The sequence below is a fragment of the Corvus moneduloides genome, chromosome 11 (genome assembly GCF_009650955.1).
Source record: "Corvus moneduloides isolate bCorMon1 chromosome 11, bCorMon1.pri, whole genome shotgun sequence".
Classification (NCBI taxonomy): Eukaryota; Metazoa; Chordata; class Aves; order Passeriformes; family Corvidae; genus Corvus; species Corvus moneduloides.
Window position 1 is genome coordinate 1,080,823 of NC_045486.1, and position 16,507 is coordinate 1,097,329.

At 48.2% G+C, this 16,507-nt stretch overlaps 2 protein-coding genes across 4 annotated transcripts in view; both read right to left on the reverse strand.

Moving 5' to 3' along the window:
• Positions 1-639: 639 nt before the first annotated feature.
• On the reverse strand, positions 640-4,768 carry RHO (rhodopsin). The gene is made up of 5 exons (XM_032121195.1): positions 4,279-4,768; positions 3,184-3,352; positions 2,904-3,069; positions 2,424-2,663; positions 640-1,999 (listed from the first exon to the last, which is right to left on the reverse strand). Exons 1-5 carry the CDS (start codon positions 4,637-4,639, stop codon positions 1,880-1,882), a joined length of 1,056 nt encoding a protein of 351 aa, XP_031977086.1. The 5' UTR covers positions 4,640-4,768; the 3' UTR covers positions 640-1,879.
• A 3,515-nt stretch (positions 4,769-8,283) lies between these two features.
• The window catches only part of IFT122 (intraflagellar transport 122), a 31,735-nt gene continuing 23,511 nt past the window's right edge, over positions 8,284-16,507 (reverse strand). For 2 of the 3 annotated variants that reach the window (XM_032121194.1, XM_032121192.1), the window contains 9 exons: positions 16,105-16,245; positions 15,019-15,116; positions 14,060-14,160; positions 12,733-12,898; positions 11,649-11,760; positions 11,089-11,217; positions 10,195-10,274; positions 9,411-9,575; positions 8,284-8,721 (listed from right to left, as the gene is read on the reverse strand). In XM_032121194.1, the coding sequence (XP_031977085.1) occupies positions 8,632-8,721; positions 9,411-9,575; positions 10,195-10,274; positions 11,089-11,217; positions 11,649-11,760; positions 12,733-12,898; positions 14,060-14,160; positions 15,019-15,116; positions 16,105-16,245 (1,082 nt within the window). In that variant the 3' untranslated portion in view covers positions 8,284-8,631. Of the gene's footprint in view, positions 8,722-9,410; positions 9,625-10,194; positions 10,275-11,088; positions 11,218-11,648; positions 11,761-12,732; positions 12,899-14,059; positions 14,161-15,018; positions 15,117-16,104; positions 16,246-16,507 lie in introns of all 3 variants that reach the window. The other variant, XM_032121193.1, reaches the window with a different exon arrangement.

Below are 16,507 nucleotides of genomic sequence, written 5' to 3' on the forward strand. Positions count from 1 at the left end.
GAGCCCAAGGGCCAGATCCTGGCTGAAGTGCCAGTGGGAGCCAGGTCTGGAGCACAGAGCTGGGAGATAGACCCATTGCCTGGAGCCCCACATGCTCTCCTCCCCCCCAGACCAGCACCAGCCTGTTTCTTGCTCCATTTCCAGTCCATTTCTAAATTCCCCAGGAAGGAGACATTGGGGGCACAGGAGGGCTGCTGGGGCTGGCACCACAGAAGGTTTGGGTGTATTTCCTCATCCTGGATCCATCCATCACCTCTCTGGTAGCTCTGTGATGCCTCTGGCACCTGGCTGAGCTGGCAGGAGGGTCCCAAACCCTTGCTTGCCCCTAGCACCACGAGCAGCAGCCAGGTGGCACAGTCTGGGGAGACAGCCTGTGGGCTCGGGGCCAGGCCTTGTGCCAGGGCCAGTCCTGCACAGGCAGGAGAACCACAGTGCCAGGCATCACCACACTCCTGGGGAGCACAGCCTCACGGACAGCAAATAAACACTGAATCCTTCCTCCTCTTCCCTCCAAAACCACCTCCCAGATTTGAAGTATATGAATCAGACATCAGCCTAAACACTGAATTATTCATAAAACGCTAATCTTTAGATTTCACTGAATATGCAGAAGTATCGATAAAAAAAATAATGAGAGAATTGTACTTGCAAATTGCTCTTTATTAAGGGTTTAACTCGCATGGGCTCTATATGTTCCCTATTAGTCCTTGCAAAGCTGCATAGGATTAGAAATCAGAGAGGATAATAATGTACAAAAATAGTTTCAAATGTTGATAACACTGAACAGTGAGAAAAACATCTTATTTGTATAATTGAACTAAAAATAAAAATGAAGAACACTGCTACAATTGCAATATGCCATCTTGTAGTGCTTTGAACATATGTCGGCATCGCTGAGCCATATGCTGCTGGGTCCTGCCTGCTGCGGCGTGGGGGGAGATCAGCCCTGCGCCCGGCAAGCCTGAACAGCACCAGAGCTGCCCCAAACCTCCTGCTGGGCCGAGGCCAAACTGACCACAGCCAAAATGGGGAGGGGCATGGGGGAGCTCGTTGGGGAGATGGCCCTAGGGGTCCAAAGATGCCTAAGGAAGAGAGGTGGGACTGCAGGGAAGGGGTGCTGGGGGACACGGAGCAGAGCTGATGCTGAGGGTGCAAACTCCATCCGTGTGCTGCTGCACCAGTGCTGGAGGACTGAGCACCGAGCTGTCCCTGAGTGCTGCGTCCGCACACGGCTGTGCTGTGCTGGCAGGGCCCTCTGTGCCACCTGCCTGCCAGGCAGGACCCGTGCACCAGTATCTGTCCCATCTCCCCAGAGGAGTCACAGTGCCTCCCAGGACTTCTGGCAGATGGGACAGGGCTGGAGCTGGGAGCATCTGGCAGAGCCAGGGCACTGTGCAGCAGCCAAACCTGCTCTGGGCAGCCAGAGTGTGATGGGGCTGAGCGGCTGGGCAGCACTGGCTAGGATCCATCTCTGGCAACAGAGCCAGAAAGTGGCCCCAGCTCCGGCCCCGGCAGCAGCAGATGCAGAACGTGCCCTGGCTGGGGTGTCAAGGTGGGTTGAGGGAGGCAAGGACAGCTCTGCCATGGCCCAGGCATGGCAGAGCTCTCTGACCCAATCTGCACTCAGAGAAGGGGCATGAGCTCTCAGCAAGTCAACAGAAATGCATGGATTTACGCCAGAGGAGCTAAGCCTTTGCATTTTAATTACAAAACGTGTGTACACATTTTCAGCCTTGTTCCCAGGGTTCCTAGTGCCAGGAGCGAGGAGCCCGCCCCACAGGGCCTTGGCCATGGTGAAGCAGGGGCAGGTGGTGGCGGCGGCGGGGCTAAGTTTGTGCTCCCAGGGTGGCACCCCAGGGACTGGCTGCTCCTGTGGGGCCTATGCAGGAGAGACCTGGCTGGTGGAGACGGAGGAGGTCTCTGTCTTGCCAGCAGACGTGTCCTCATCACCCAGTGGGTTCTTGCCACAGCAGAGGGTTGTGATCATGCAGTTACGGAACTGGGAAAGACGGAAGCCCAGGGTGAGGCAGCTAGACACCATGCAGCTCTGGCTGCAGAGCCATCTTTAAGCCCAGCAGAGCTGCTTGGAAGTCCCCAGTACTGCGGTGCAGGAGGAACTATGCCTATGGAGCCTCCTGCCCCACTGTCTGCTGCCCACCCCATCTACTGCCAGTCCTGCCTGCTCCAGTCCTGGCTCCTCCTCCATGCAGCACCTGCATTATTTCAGGTGAGATGGCCTTGCATTTGTAAGATTTATGCAACACCAAGGATGAGCTGCACAGTCAGCTTCCCACGTGCCAGGACTAGACCTGCTGGAAACAACCCCCGCTCCAGACCACTGGCACCTTGAGATGCTGTAACTCTCTGCCGGCTGTTATAAAGAGAAACACAAAAGAGGAGTTGCCTGGCACCCTGCCAGTTACCTGTTTGTTCATTACGATGTAGATCACGGGGTTGTAGATGGAGGAGCTCTTGGCAAAGAATGCCGGGATGGTCATGAAGATGGGCCCGAAGTCCGATCCCTGGTTGGTGAAGATGTAGATCGCAACGCTGGCATAGGGGACCCAGCAGATCAGGAAGGAGATGACCATGATGATGACCATGCGAGTCACTTCTTTCTCTGCCTTCTGGGTTGTGGCAGACTCCTGCTGCTGGGCAGCAGCCTGCGGGCAGAAGGGAACAGAGATGTAATGGCACCAGTGGGTGCTGCACTGGTAGGGACACAGGGTCAGAGCTCACGGTAGTCAAGCTGCACATCTGGAGTTTGCTATTTCCCTCTTCATGGATGGCCAGGCTGGCCCCTGGAGGGCCCTCCCTGTCACCGTTCTTGAGCCTGGTGTGGGCCCCTTCCCAGCACTGGGGATGCGGTAGCCCTACGGCCACTGCATCCGGCAGGTACCCACCTCCTTGACAGTGCAAACCAGGTTCCCATAGCAGAAGAAAATGATCAACAGCGGGATCGTGAAGTGAACCACAAACATGTAGATGACAAAAGATTCATTGTTGACCTCTGGCTTCAGAGTGTAATAGTCGATCCCGCATGAGCATTGCATGCCCTCGGGGATGTACCTGCAAGGTGAGCCCAGCAGGTCAGCACCTAGCAGAGGAAACGGGCTGGAAGCCACAGATGAGCCACCAGCCAGGCTCCCATAGCCCCGACGCTGGGTCCAACGCTTTCCCTACCTGGACCAGCCGAAAAGTGGGGGAGCCGCGCACGCCAAGGCCATGATCCAGGAGAAGGCAACGCCCATGATGGCATGGTTCTCCCCGAAGCGGAAGTTGCTCATGGGCTTGCAGACCACTATGTATCTTTCGATAGCCAGGACCACCAGTGACCAGAGACCAATTTCACCTGCACCGGGGGAGAGGGGTGGAAAGGGACACAGGGACTTTGAGCAACAGGAAAAGAAAAACACCCTGATGGCAGCATGAGGCCTCCTCAGACTGATGTTCCTGAGGACAACTCCTGGCAGCAGCTTAATCTCCACCAAGGGTTTGGAAAGATAAATGAAGAATGGTCAAGGCCAGATGTGGTAGGTCAGTGTGAGAAGACCCCTTCTTACTGTACTGCTGACCCACAGGAACCACTTTGCTGCTATGTTTTGAGCTCCATGGCTGATCCCACCATTCATCCCAGACAGCACCTGCATCTGCAAGCCTGTGGTCACGCTCTGAGATGCGGCAAGTGCCCGTCATCCCAGGATTTCCCTTCACTACCCACAGCTTCCCAGAAAACTTGTGGCACAAGGACCAAACCAGTGGAACAGTAGCTGTGGCTGAAGGCTGAGCTGAATGGAGGAGGGCATTTTTAGATACACAATTTCTGTTTAACATGTTTGTTTCCATACCAGGCTGGCATGGGGAGGAGAGCCAGCTCTGCTTGCCTGTACCACCATGCACCACACCAGAGCCAATGGCAGATTCAGTTCTGCAAAATGGGAGGAAAACATTGTCATCTCTCGAGTCAGAAAGTGAGCCAAGGAGATGCGCAAATCCAACAACTGCAAAATCTGGCATTGGCTGCTTTTCACTGCTGCACTGTGGTTCTCAGGATACTGAGCAGGTGGCTCCCAAAATAAAGTTTAAAAAAAAAGTGTCACTTGTCAGTTTCTTCAGCTCCTACCTGGAAACATGGCAGTGGCCTCAGTTCACATCAGTAGCAGGTCAAGGACATTACAGGTACCATGTTTTTCCAAGATCATCTGCGTGTTTTCCCTCCCACTCCCACAATCTGGGGAAATTCCTGACAGAAGACATTTGAATATTTGGAAAACTTACCACCCAGTGTGGCAAAGAAGCCTTCGATGTAGCACCCTGTTACTCCAAAGACGAAGTACCCATTCATGGAGGTGTACATAGTGGTTGTGAAGCCTCCAAATACCATGAAGAGGTCAGCAACCGCCAGGTTCAGAAGGATGTAGTTTAGAGGCGTCCGGAGCTTCTTGTGCTGGATGGTGACGTACAGCGTGAGGAAGTTGATGGGGAAGCCGAGCAGAATCAACATGAACATGTAGGCAGCCAGTGCTGAGAACTTCCAAGGCTCAGCCAGGTAATACTGGGGGTACTCAAAGGGGCTCCGCACCACTCCAGTCTTGTTGGACATGGGCACATAGAAGTCTTGGCCTTCTGTCCCGTTCATGGTTGCAGTTTGTGAGGCGTTTTTTGCTCTTACTCTGGGAGTTCTTTTGTGCAAGGAGGAAATCGCCTCTGAAATGGAGCTCCTGCCACCTCTCAGCCTTCACTGTCACCCCAAGGAACCAGTTACACTCGCGTCCACAGGGCACCTCTTATAAAGTGCCCCCAGGGTAAGCTCCAGGCACTGGTGTCAGCACGATTAGGGTTTAGAGAATTATTAATCATAATCATCCCTGGATAATTGGCTTTCCTGGGAAGGTGTTAAGGTGACACCAGTTTCTGGCCAGTGCTGTCATTGTTGGAGACCACAGCTCATGGTCGCATATATAAAGAGGTAGCTCTGCACTGCACCATTCTTTTGGAGGGGCTCAAATCAGGCAGCAGCTCCACTCACACAGCCTTGCTCTCCCTTCCCATTCCCTGCTAACAGGAGGGATGTGGGCGGTTCAAATCCCAGGACAGTGGGTTTGGGGGCTGCAAATGGTGGCCGGGCTGGGCAGGTGTGGTGTGGTCCCTCAGTGACAGAGGGGAGTCCCAGCCCCATTCTCACAAGGGGAATGTGGTCTATGAGACCAGCCAGTCCCCACCAGAGAGCCATCGCCACGTAACTGCCAGTCCCTGTGGGAGGCTGCAGAAGGCAGCATGACCAAACCTTCCACATGCTCCAGTCACCTCTCTACTCAGGATTTGGCTGTTTGACCACTGCCATGAAACACTGGCCCCACTGGCAGGTTACGAGTTGTGCCATCACCTCTGTGTCTGTCTTTGCATCTGATTTGGGTCATGCCAACTACATTGGTAACACCTAATAAATAACCTACTCCATCTCTCCTGGACTGGAATCATTCTGCAACAGTGCTGAGAAGGCTGCTGGACCAGGGCACTGTTGGGAGGTTCAGAGCTGAAGCCAACACTCAGCTTCATATGCTGGTTGACAGACAACCTCAGTCTCCTCAAACCTTGCATAATCATCAAACTCCGTAGGGAAGGCTATTGTTGGAGCCTTCCATGTCCTCTCTGTCTCTCTGGCTCACCACTTTATGCACTCAGTTGTGCTTGAAACATTCCTTGTGCCAACCAGCAGCTGAGTTACACATTTTCTTAATTTTTCAGAGGCAGTGGGACAAAACGACAGGAAGTGAGCACAAAGAGACTCTTTGCTCTGCCCCTTTGTAGGTGACAGAGGCTGGAAGGGAGCTGAGCACCCACCTCCCCTTGCTGTTTTGGCTGCACTGAAAGCTGAGCGGAGGGTTCCTCACAGCCAGGAGCAGGTGAACTCAAGGGCCTCATCCAGCACTGGAGGACATACCAGAGCTGCTGGAGCTCATGGGTGCAAGGTGGGCAGCAGTTCATGTCCTCTCAGCCTTATGAACTTCCTCCAGTCCTGGCCTAGTTTTCACCAATGTTCCTTGTAGGTTAGTTTAGCAATAAGTTTAATGGAAAAATGCACAAAGCACTGTACTCAGAGCAGAGACCAAGCTGGGAAACCTGCCTTCTAAGTGGGGAAGGTGGAAGGAGCTGAAGTGCTGGCACCACAGACTAGGGTAGATCTTGCTGGCAGCCCAATGCAGGCCACAGTCTCTGGACAGTCCCAAAAGTCTTCCTTCACCTTAACATGAAAACACCAGGTCCTCACACACACTGCTTACCCTAAGTCCCTCTCAATTAATTTCTCACACTTGTTGCCAAGGCCAAAGCAGTGCCACTTTCTAACTGCAAATGCAGCTGTTTCACTCATACCTGGGCACACAGGGATTAAAGGTTTATTTCCTTAAACACTTTAAGCTGATGCAATAAGCCACTGCTGAGGTAGCAGCTGCTGTGCAAAGCTTAGGGCTGGCGTGCGTCACCACTGGACGCAGCAATGGGACAGGCAGGCAGCAGTGAGACAGAGGAACGGGGCAAATTGCTCACAACACCTTCCAACCAACGTGCCGTGGTGGGACCTCTTGTGCCTCCAGGGACTCCTCAGCATGAAGTTGGCTGGGAGGCTCCATGGCATAGGGCAGCCTGGACTAGAACACCTTCATCATGTATGAGACATGTGGAGTGTTTCTGCCCAGAAAGCCCAAAACACTTTTCAAAGCTAGACTGCATTCACAGAGTTGTTTAAAAAAAAAAAAAGCTTCCTTGCTTGGTCCATTTTGTATCTGTGTCACAGCAAACCCTTTCTCTTCATTTTTATAATTTTTCATTCCCACTGGCTCCGCACAGCCAGCTCAGTTCCAGAAGGAGCTGAATTCCACCCTGGCTCCCATCTCAAACAGCATTGTTTATCCACGTCAATAGCAGAGTCTTCACTGCAAACAGTGACAGCTGAGTTAGAAAGCAGACGAGCTGTAATTAGAACAGAATGTTTTTAAAGTGGTAAATCAAGCAAACTTGGTCAGGAACCACTGAGGGACTCGGAAACCCGGCAGTGCGATTGCAGGGTCTCCTTTTCCAGAGGAACTCGAGCAGACAGACATCCCGTTTCACGTGCAAAGTGCTGCTCCCGTGGGAGCTGCTCCGCCAGCACCAACCACCTCAGCCAGTTGCTCACGTCCTTTCCCACTCAGGGCAAAGGCAGGCTGGAACAAACAGGCTGCCATCACAACAGAACTCATGGCAACACGGGCAGTTTATACTGGATTAAAGTCAAGAGAGACATCACTTCCCAGCTCCAGGCGAGCTGGTTACCTACATGAATCTTCCCGCTGCTGGGAATGACCCCGTGACCATCCTCGTGAGATTCCCCTGTCCGGGGGTGCGTTGGTGTTACTGGCACAGAGCTCACTTCCCTCCCAGCAGCGTGGGGGGCTGTGTGTTGGTGTCTAAACCGGCACTGGGAACAGGCCGCTGCTGCAGCTGGGGCTGAGCACTGGGCTCTCCATTCTCCCTGCTCTGTCCCCCTCAGCAACAGGCCAGAGCAGGGCAGGGAACAGAGAGGGACAGAGCTGGGGCAGCTGGCCAAAGGGGTGTGCCACTCCAGATGATGTTGTGCTCCTAAATAAAAGCTCGGGGAAAGGGGGAAGAAGGGAGGATGTTTTTGTGGTGTTTGCCTTCCCAAGTGACGGTTACTCACGCTGAGCCCTGCTCTCCAGGAAGCAGGGAATAGATTCCTTCTTGCTTTGCTTTGCTTGCACGCAGAGCTCTGCTTCAGCTATTAAACTGTCTTTATTTCAACACAGGAGTTTCTTGGCTTTTGTTCTCCTATTTCCTGCCCAGTTCTGTAGGCAGAGCAAGCCAGCGTGGGGGCTCGGGTGCTGCCTGGGACTGATGCCCCCCGTGTCTCGTGCCTCTGCAAGAGGCTGCAGCGGAGAGCAGCGGCTCTGTCCCCTCCCACCTGCACACACAGCTTGCCCTTGGCTCAGGACTGACACAATACTGGGGACACGCCGCTCAGCAGCACTCCCTTAGCACGGCCCTCCATGGCAGCACCACACTCTGACATCCTGCACTTTAACCAGGTGAACTCCACATAGATTCAGCCACCACCTGCTCCAGGGTGGCTGTGAGATGCCCCCAGTGCCAAGAGCAGTGGAACTCTTCAGATTATATTTGAAGGGCTCTAAACTCTAAATGCTGTTCTTGCCTAAATGGAATAGAAAGGAAAAAGAAATTCAAGACCAGAAGCATGGGTATTATAGCAAATTCTGAGACAACGAATAGTGAAAAATAGTCCCATTTATTTGAAGATCTGTCAATAACTGGTGTGTTATAAGGAGCACAATCTGGAGTAAAACCAGTTTCTTAAAGGCTGAACGTGATCCTAGAAACATTCCTGTAAAATTCTGTGGCACTTCAGCTGCTTGCCTGGAAAATGCAGAGCACATTCACAAAAACCAGACATTTTAATTAAAAAAAACAATTACAATTCTTCAACTTGGTTCCACTCTTACATACAAAATGGGACAAGATGACATAACTAAGTTGTTAGGAAAGCTCTTTAGATCTAAGAAGTGTTTTGCCAAGCCAACAGGGGAGTCTGTTGTTGAGGTAAAAGACTGGTTTTCTTCATTGGTTTGACTCATCTATTCTCCGCCGACAGAATGGACAACAATTATGCTGGAGTATGAGGAGCTCATAGTCTTCTGTGTGAAACATCTATTAATTAGGAACAGATTTAAGACAAGTTAGCCTGTACCCTGCTCCAAGAAAATGCAAACTGAGCTCAATGGCTGCTCAATAGCACAGATATTCTGGAACTACCACCACAGAGAACTGGTCCTCTTGGTTTCAATCACCTGAGATGCTACAGCCTGGAACAGAGCAGCAAGCACTTCACAGACCTCTGCCAGTGCTGCTGAGAAGGCACAAACCCATTAACTACTTTTGCAAAAGGATAGACAATTAGACAGTTGTGTAAGTAAACATGACTGAATTCCAGCATTTCAAGAAGTAATTTCTGAGGGAGGCAGGAGCAGGACTGAATCACAAGATAACAGTCACTGACTGATTTTCCTTGCTAGATCAGGCTGCAAGTCAGAGAGACAGAGCAAAAGGAAATAAATACAAATCAGCTTCTGTTGGTCAGCCAAGGTTTGCTTGAGAGGCTCTGACTTGCTGTCAGGGCAACTTCTCAAATTCAGCTACAGCCAAGTCTTCGAAGGCAGCTGTTCCTCTATCTAGCACACAACTCAGAGCTGGGGTTTCACTACTCTGTCTCTACCTCATTCAGGAATTTGCTCAGTACATTTTAGAGTATGAGGTTTCAATGATTAGCATTGTTTCACCCATCAGGTTCTGGATAGGGCTTTTCATTTATTTTTTCAGCCTCTCCATGAGAACACTACCTGAAAGCAGGATGGACACATGGTGATGGAGGCGTCGGGCAGCAGCGAGCGGTAGTACTGCCACCGCAGCGGCCTCGGCCAGCGCTTGATCAGGACGTCCCTGCGGCTCATGGAGCGGAGCACGGCACGGCTCACCACCACTGGGACAAACTCGGAGCCTCCTTGCTGCACAAGAGCACGTTTGCAAAGAATCGCTGTTACCAGCTGCAAGGCCCTTTGAGGATTTGTAAGTTGTTTTAAGAAGCCAAGTTAAATTCAGTAGAAGAAGCTAATGTAGAACTGGCCCAAGCCTTGTCCCACCAAAGTCCCAGTCAGCTTTATCAAAACCTTCAGTGACAGCAGCATCCAGCCACATCTGTTTCCAGTGAGCTTTCTCTTACCTCTTTAACATCCCTCCTTGCAAATAACAGCCATGCTCAGTCTCTATGAAACCCTCACAGTAAGGCCTGCTCTATAGGTGTGTTGCTGCTGTACCAGTGCACAGTGAGAAAACGAAATTCCAGCAACGTTTAGTTTAAAATCTTTGTTGTTTTGTGATGTTTGTGTTTGTTTGTTTGGGGCTTTTGTGTGTGTGGGTTTTCCTGGCTTGTTTGTTTTTGAGGGGTTTTGTTTGCTGTTTTTAAGGGAGGAGTTGACTGGTTAGTCCATTCGCATCTCAAGTGCCATCCCTCTCCCAGTCCCCTGCTCTGCAGCTCTCTTTGTACCACACACACACCAGAAGAGCAGCTTTGTAAAGTAAAATCTTGTATTAATTTCTGTTGGTAGATACTAGTACAGTTCTTACCTCAAAGCTCAGTTTTGCTGTAAAGGGATCATCATCCTCAATAATATCTGTACTGTCATCAAGTCTCAAACTCTGAGCATCTGGATGCATGTCTTAAGGAAGGACAAGAATTCCTGTAAAACTAGCTCTGCTTACCATAGCCAGCACTGACAGAATCCTATGAAAGCATCCCAGCAGGACCAGTACCCTTGCTGCTTCAGAGTATCTCAAACTGGAAGTGCCCAGGCCACTATAAAAAGCACCAAGAAGGCCTTGCTGGGATTTCCAGTGACTGGGGAAGTTTATCACTGCAGCTGCTGTAGAACAGCAAGACGGACCATAGCCAGGCATGACATCAGCTCTTACCCGTCCACAGATGACAGAGCAAAGGAAGCAATCTATTGAAATCACATTTTTGGGCAGCTTTAGTCAGAGTTTGTGTGTTCTTGTGCATTACTCTACATCTCATATTCTGTAAACCTCCCCAGCAACTGGGAGCTCTGGATGCCAAAGCATTCCAAACCAAAGTTGTGAAGTGCTACTTCCCTTGGCTGAGAGAAGGCGGGCTCTAAAGGAAGCTCTTAATTAGAAGCAACGCACTCCAGATTCCCCCCATCCTTGTCAGAAAGCAGTTCACACAGAATAGGTGAAGCATGGCATTCCATGGTTAAAAATAAATATTGCACAGGATCAGAAATAAACTGTCCTGATGGAAAAGCTTCTTCACAATGTTAGGTTTAGTTAAACCATACTTTGGTTGTCATACCAACACGATGAAGAAGCAAGATGCAATTGTACTTACATCAGTCATATGACAAAAAGAAAGGTTTAAACCTAAGGGGAAAAAATAAACTCAAAATTGTTTAATACTTCCCTATGAAAAGGACTGGAAACCAATTCTAATCAAAAGGATACGGTCACTCATCATCTCTTGCCATTTATTCTCTCTTTTACTCGCTCTTGGAGCTTCAAGATCAATGAGAGCTACAGCTTCTTCATCTGTGATGCCATCTTCCAAATAGAACTCAACCAGGTGCAGCACCTCTAAAAGGTGGGAAAGGCAGGAAGTGTTTGACCTGCAGGAACTCAGGAAATGCCTCATAGCAGATACTCTGCTCCTTCAGTAACAAACAGCCTCTGGCTTCCATGTCAGTGGTGTTCTGCCCACCTTCTCTCATGAAACAAGTTAAATAAAAAAAAATTACAGCAAACTAGATCTCCTGAACTTCTGAAAGGATTATGTTCACCTTCACAGAACACTAGACGCATTTCAGTGTCTGGCAATGAAACAATGCTGTGCTGCTGTTGCTGCCCTGAAGTGAGATCCAACAACCCCCACTTAGTCAAATTTAACAGCAGTAAAGGAACATTTGTTTACCCAAACAACACTGCAGAGAGAAGAAATTAAGCACTAACCTACTCTGTTAAAATTTATCTACTTGCAAAGCATGAGCAAACCTGACGTCCCAACACACCATAGGAGGAGGCCGAGAAGACGAAAGGCTGTCTGCAGTTAATGCAGACATTCCCCAGGTTATTCAGCAAAGGGTTGTTGGTGGAGCACCTGTAACACAGGGGCACGAGCTCCTGAAAAGACAGATTGAGAGCATGGTAATCACAGACCAGCACATCCCCAACTCTTTGTTTTCAATTAAATACGGGCCCCTTCAGCTGACAACACTGATACAACACCAGCGCCAGTCTGGAGAAGCACTGCTGTGAAAACAGATCCTTCAACATCTGAAAATGCTTTCCCTTTTTAACAAACCAGCAAGTTTTCCCATTAAAAATAGCTGTCTTCACCATTTTAACAATTAAATTTTCACCTTGCCTTTGCAGTAACAGAAGCAGAATTCTGCATTAAATACACAGGGACAAAAGAAGCTGAAGAGAAGTTTGCTGAAGCAAAGTTTTTTGCTCTAAGATTTGGTCAAATTTAGGTTCTCCAATTAATTCATCTCTTTTCAAGAGCAGAGTTATTTTAGGCAGCTCTTAAAGGGTGTGTTTCTATTATTTCAGGAGGCCAGGTGCATGTTCACTGGTACAATGCAATTTATTTTTAGTGAGCACTCCCTGAGACATGGCTTTATAGAACACTGCAGAAAGCCAGATTTCAGTGAAAGAAGAAAAGGTGTTAAAATAAGATTTACGGAAGGAAGGTTACTGAAGGGATGGAGGGAGGAGGGAAAGAGTGTTAGGAGTGGGACAAATGAAAGTGACCTCCAGCTGGAGAGAGAGACAAAGACCGTGGAACAATAGCATGTGAACTGGGGAGAAAAGGGCTTGGAAGAATTAACAGGCAGCGAGGAAGGTGACTGCAAGAGAGGAGAGGGAGGATGGAAGCTGCCCACAAAGAGACGGCTGATTTTAATTTGCTCTCAGGAGCAGAAGGAAGTCTGACTTGAAGAGTAACAATAAAAGGACTGTGTTTCCAGCAGAAATACAATTATATCACAGAGCGATGCATAATATATTTCAGATTGTTTTGTGCACACAGGAACTTGTATTCCAGGATTAGGCCACATATTAATGATTAACATGAAACACATTACATCTTACTTCACTGTCATGGAATGGCTTGGACCGGATTGTCAGGCTGCCCAGCTCAACGGATTTCTGGAACCTCTCTGGGATCTGCAGTCCCTGCAGCTTGTCATAGGCATGACGAGCCAATTTATATGCACCAAGAGCTTTACTCTGCTTTGCCAGGGCCAATAATGTATTGCTATAATTTAATTAAGGAATAAAAATACATACAGCATTTAGGAAAACATGCAATACTCTGTCTAATCGTAGCAGTTGTGCAATTAAGCATATCCAACACTGGGACTTCAAACAGGCTTTATCCAGAGAAATCTATTTACAGGACTTAATTTATAAACACGTGTGAAAGGACTATCAAAACATCTGTGGGCAATTATTAGCAAGGTAAGGAACTGACCTTACATAAATGATGCTAAGGTTAAATATTCTGACTCTATTTACATTATTTCATTAATTTTGGGGTACATGTATTTTCTCCCAGACACAAAAAATCCAAAACACAAAATTTTTTTACAGTGTAAGTAATCCACTGACACTGAGTAAATACACCTGATGTGATTGGAAAGTGTGCCCCATGTTAGCAACCAAGTGTTGTCCTTCCTTTTCACCAGAGTGAACCAGTAACTGCTGTTTACACCTACTGACCACAAGGCCTGTTATCAAAGACTTTATGATAAAGATTCTACATTTGTAAGTGAGGAAGTTATGAAAAGGAAAGCTAACATCCCATCCAAAGCCAGAAATTAAGTGAAACCAAGATGAGGCCTCCCTATGGCATCCCGTGACCTTCTGGCTGTCTCTTAGAGAAAGGTGCATTTCACAGGGCTCACACAGCCCTTTCAGGAAGCACTCCCCAGAGACTCACTGGCACTGACAAAGCCATGCAGATGTTGGCCTGACAGACCACATTGCCACACCAGCCTCAAGGGATGCAAAAGCTCCTGGGTTTCCCCACTTCTGCCTCAGTTCAGTCTCCTTGCAATAACACCGTCAGGATTCAGAACCAACATCTTCTTGCAGTGACTGGTGTCCTAGAACTTGCTCCTCTGACACAGGTGACACACCAGAATGGGCAGGTGTTCAAGGTGGCCTAACAGAGTTACGTTATTTGATTTGCACAACTCTCCAAAACTATAACAAATAACAAACTAGTGCAGCTCAGCACACAATAGTTTGAAGATGCTGATGATTCCTGAGGGACAAAAATCAGTTCCCATTAATGATAACCAACAGCTGACACTGAAGATTCCCTGCAGGAGGTCCCTGCCTTGGACCAACAGCAGTTACTCCTTTAATGTATCACATGATAACTTCTAGATTTTGTACTGTATTGGAAGGATACACTTTTGAGATCCCCAAAGGAGTCTCCTTTGTTAAGCTGTGAAGCAGAAACCTGGAAATATTGAAGAGGGTTTCAGGCAAGTGGAAGCTGAAAGGCTCCTCCTGTGGTATGAAAAAGACACATTTCTCAACTGGAAAACCAACAACTTACATCAGTAAGCATCACAACACGAGGCATCTCTAGTACTGTGCTTCTTTCATCTGTTGAGAAAAGAGGTGTTGACAGAACATAGCAAGTGGATTTTGTATGTCTATATTACCAAAGCTCATGCCTGATACACACAGAAAAGAGACACAGAGAGATCAGTGTAGCTAAGACAGAACCTTTAACAGGTTATTTAAAAATGAGGGCAGTCTGCACAGCCACAGTGCTGTGAGATCTAAAATAGGCTGACAGCAAAGACTCCACAGCACAGAGTCTTCTTCTGGGCAAGGGCACAGAGCAAGGGTTCTCAAATGTTTTACAACAGATCTTTGCACCAACACTGATGGCAACATGACTCTAATTGCTGGAATTAGTAGGAGCTCCTCACTCGTGACTGCATTATCACTGACACACGTAGGAATCCCCAGGCTAAAGTGCCTTCTTTTGTTCAACCCCGTTTCCCAACGAATAAGGGAAAAACTGACCCTGGCCTGGGCAGGAGCAGAGGCTCAGGTACCAGGGGACCAAACCAAGGTAACCAGCAAAAAGGGCCATGGGTGTGAAGGAGGTCAGGCATTGGCACAGCCCTGCTCCACCTGCAGCTGTAAGCAGCTGAGCAAGTTCTTGTATAGGCCAGCTGAAGACTGTATAATAAAATAAAATAAAGTTAAATAAATAAATAAAGTTACTATACAGTACCAATGATGTACAGTGATTCAATATTTGATTGCTTGAAAAGTCCTAGTTATTTCTGGACTCCCTAAGGAAAAAAGCTCAGGAAGCATAAATACACAATTCTAAAGTGAGTATCTTACAGTGTATCTTTGAATAAAGTGATAGACATGGTAAACTTCTGCCAAATGCTGGAAGTGATGAAACTTCTGCAACATTTCAGTCTGCTGTCCTTCGTTCTCTGCGGGAGGCAAAGGCATTGGTGTCAGTCTCAAAGAGCAGCCTATGAGACTCAGCTGGAAGAAAACAACCTGTCATGATTTTAGCACCAGCACTGCCAGAGGAGCTTTGTACCAGCTCAAGTATGCCCCAGCTACCCAAGCAAATCGTATGTTTACAGAGTTGCTATTCTTCTGAGCAAACTTCTGGCCTGAAACAAGCATGGCAAAACACAGAACAGTTGAGGCAATGGTTTGACACAGCCAGAGGCTACAGCTGAGCTACAGGCAGAAAGCAGCAGGTGTGCATCCCTGGAAACCTCTTCCAGAATGCCAGAGTTCACAAATAAAATTAGTTTTGAAAACTTTCACAAACACCAAATACACTACTAAGCCATCTGGAAAAACATGCATCTCAAACATCTGAGGGGTGACAGATCAGCTGAACTAAAACCAAAGGTACTTAGAGCACCAGGCAAAAGGCAGTATTCCCAACCCTCTGTATTCATTATCACTAAACTACACCTGTTAACTATTAACACCTCTCTCCCAGTGAAATACATTTGGGAGACAAGATGACAGCTAGCAAACAATAAGTTTTACCTGTCGTCAGAAATAATTTGTACCCTCCCTAACCTATGTTCGAACATTTGAGGTAACTTACTCTCCAACATCTTTTATTTACTAGCACGTTAACCCTCCAGGCAATGGGTGTGGTGGGAAGGTGCAGGAAGACACATGGTCCCAGGAGGCACAATTACCATCCCACCAGACTTCAGAAGGAGCCTTATGCCTGCTGATGTCACTGGTTTGTTTATTTGTTTTAAATTAGCACATGGGAAAACCAGAGGACTACAAAAATAGCACAAGCCTGAGATATGTACAGCATTAAAAAACCCAAACCAAACCACCCAGCAGTGAAGCAGCTGCAGCAATGCTATCACAATACAGGACTTGTTTGTCTACGTGCACAATAAGGTAACAAACACCAGCTTCCTTTCAGTGACTCACCTTGGGCTATGTCTAAGCACTGCATGGAAAGCATCCAGTAATAATAGGCTGCATCATTAAATCGGCTTTCAACCACGGCGTTGTGCGTTAACTGCTCCAGCACCCTCACAGCCTCTCTCTGCCTGCCAGCCTTGTGAAACGCTACAGAGCCCAAAACAAAGAGGGGTTTACAGTGTGATTATATCAATTAACGGAAATTCATGTTTTTGAATTGAGAGCAGTCTATTCAGCCCCTATCAAATACTCTGTCCAGGGCAGGATAAAAGGGATTATACACTGGTATTTTCCTCCTTGAAAGCAGTGACACTAATGGAACACGAGAAGAATCTGTAGGTATTTTGAAACTTTTACACTGTCTCAGCAACTCTTGAGCTCAAGGAGTATGTACAATACTGGTTGCTGG

What these genes read in the sequence shown, in the direction of transcription:
- RHO (XM_032121195.1), bottom strand. Translation starts at nt 4,639, where the DNA reads ATGAACGGGACAGAAGGCCAAGACTTCTATGTGCCCATGTCCAACAAG. An exon ending in CCACTTTTCGGCTGGTCCAG is followed by an intron (nt 3,070 to 3,183) that starts GTAGGGAAAGCG and finishes CTCACCTTGCAG; the next exon opens with GTACATCCCCGAGGGCATGC. An exon ending in ACATCGTAATGAACAAACAG is followed by an intron (nt 2,000 to 2,423) that starts GTAACTGGCAGG and finishes CGTCTTTCCCAG; the next exon opens with TTCCGTAACTGCATGATCAC.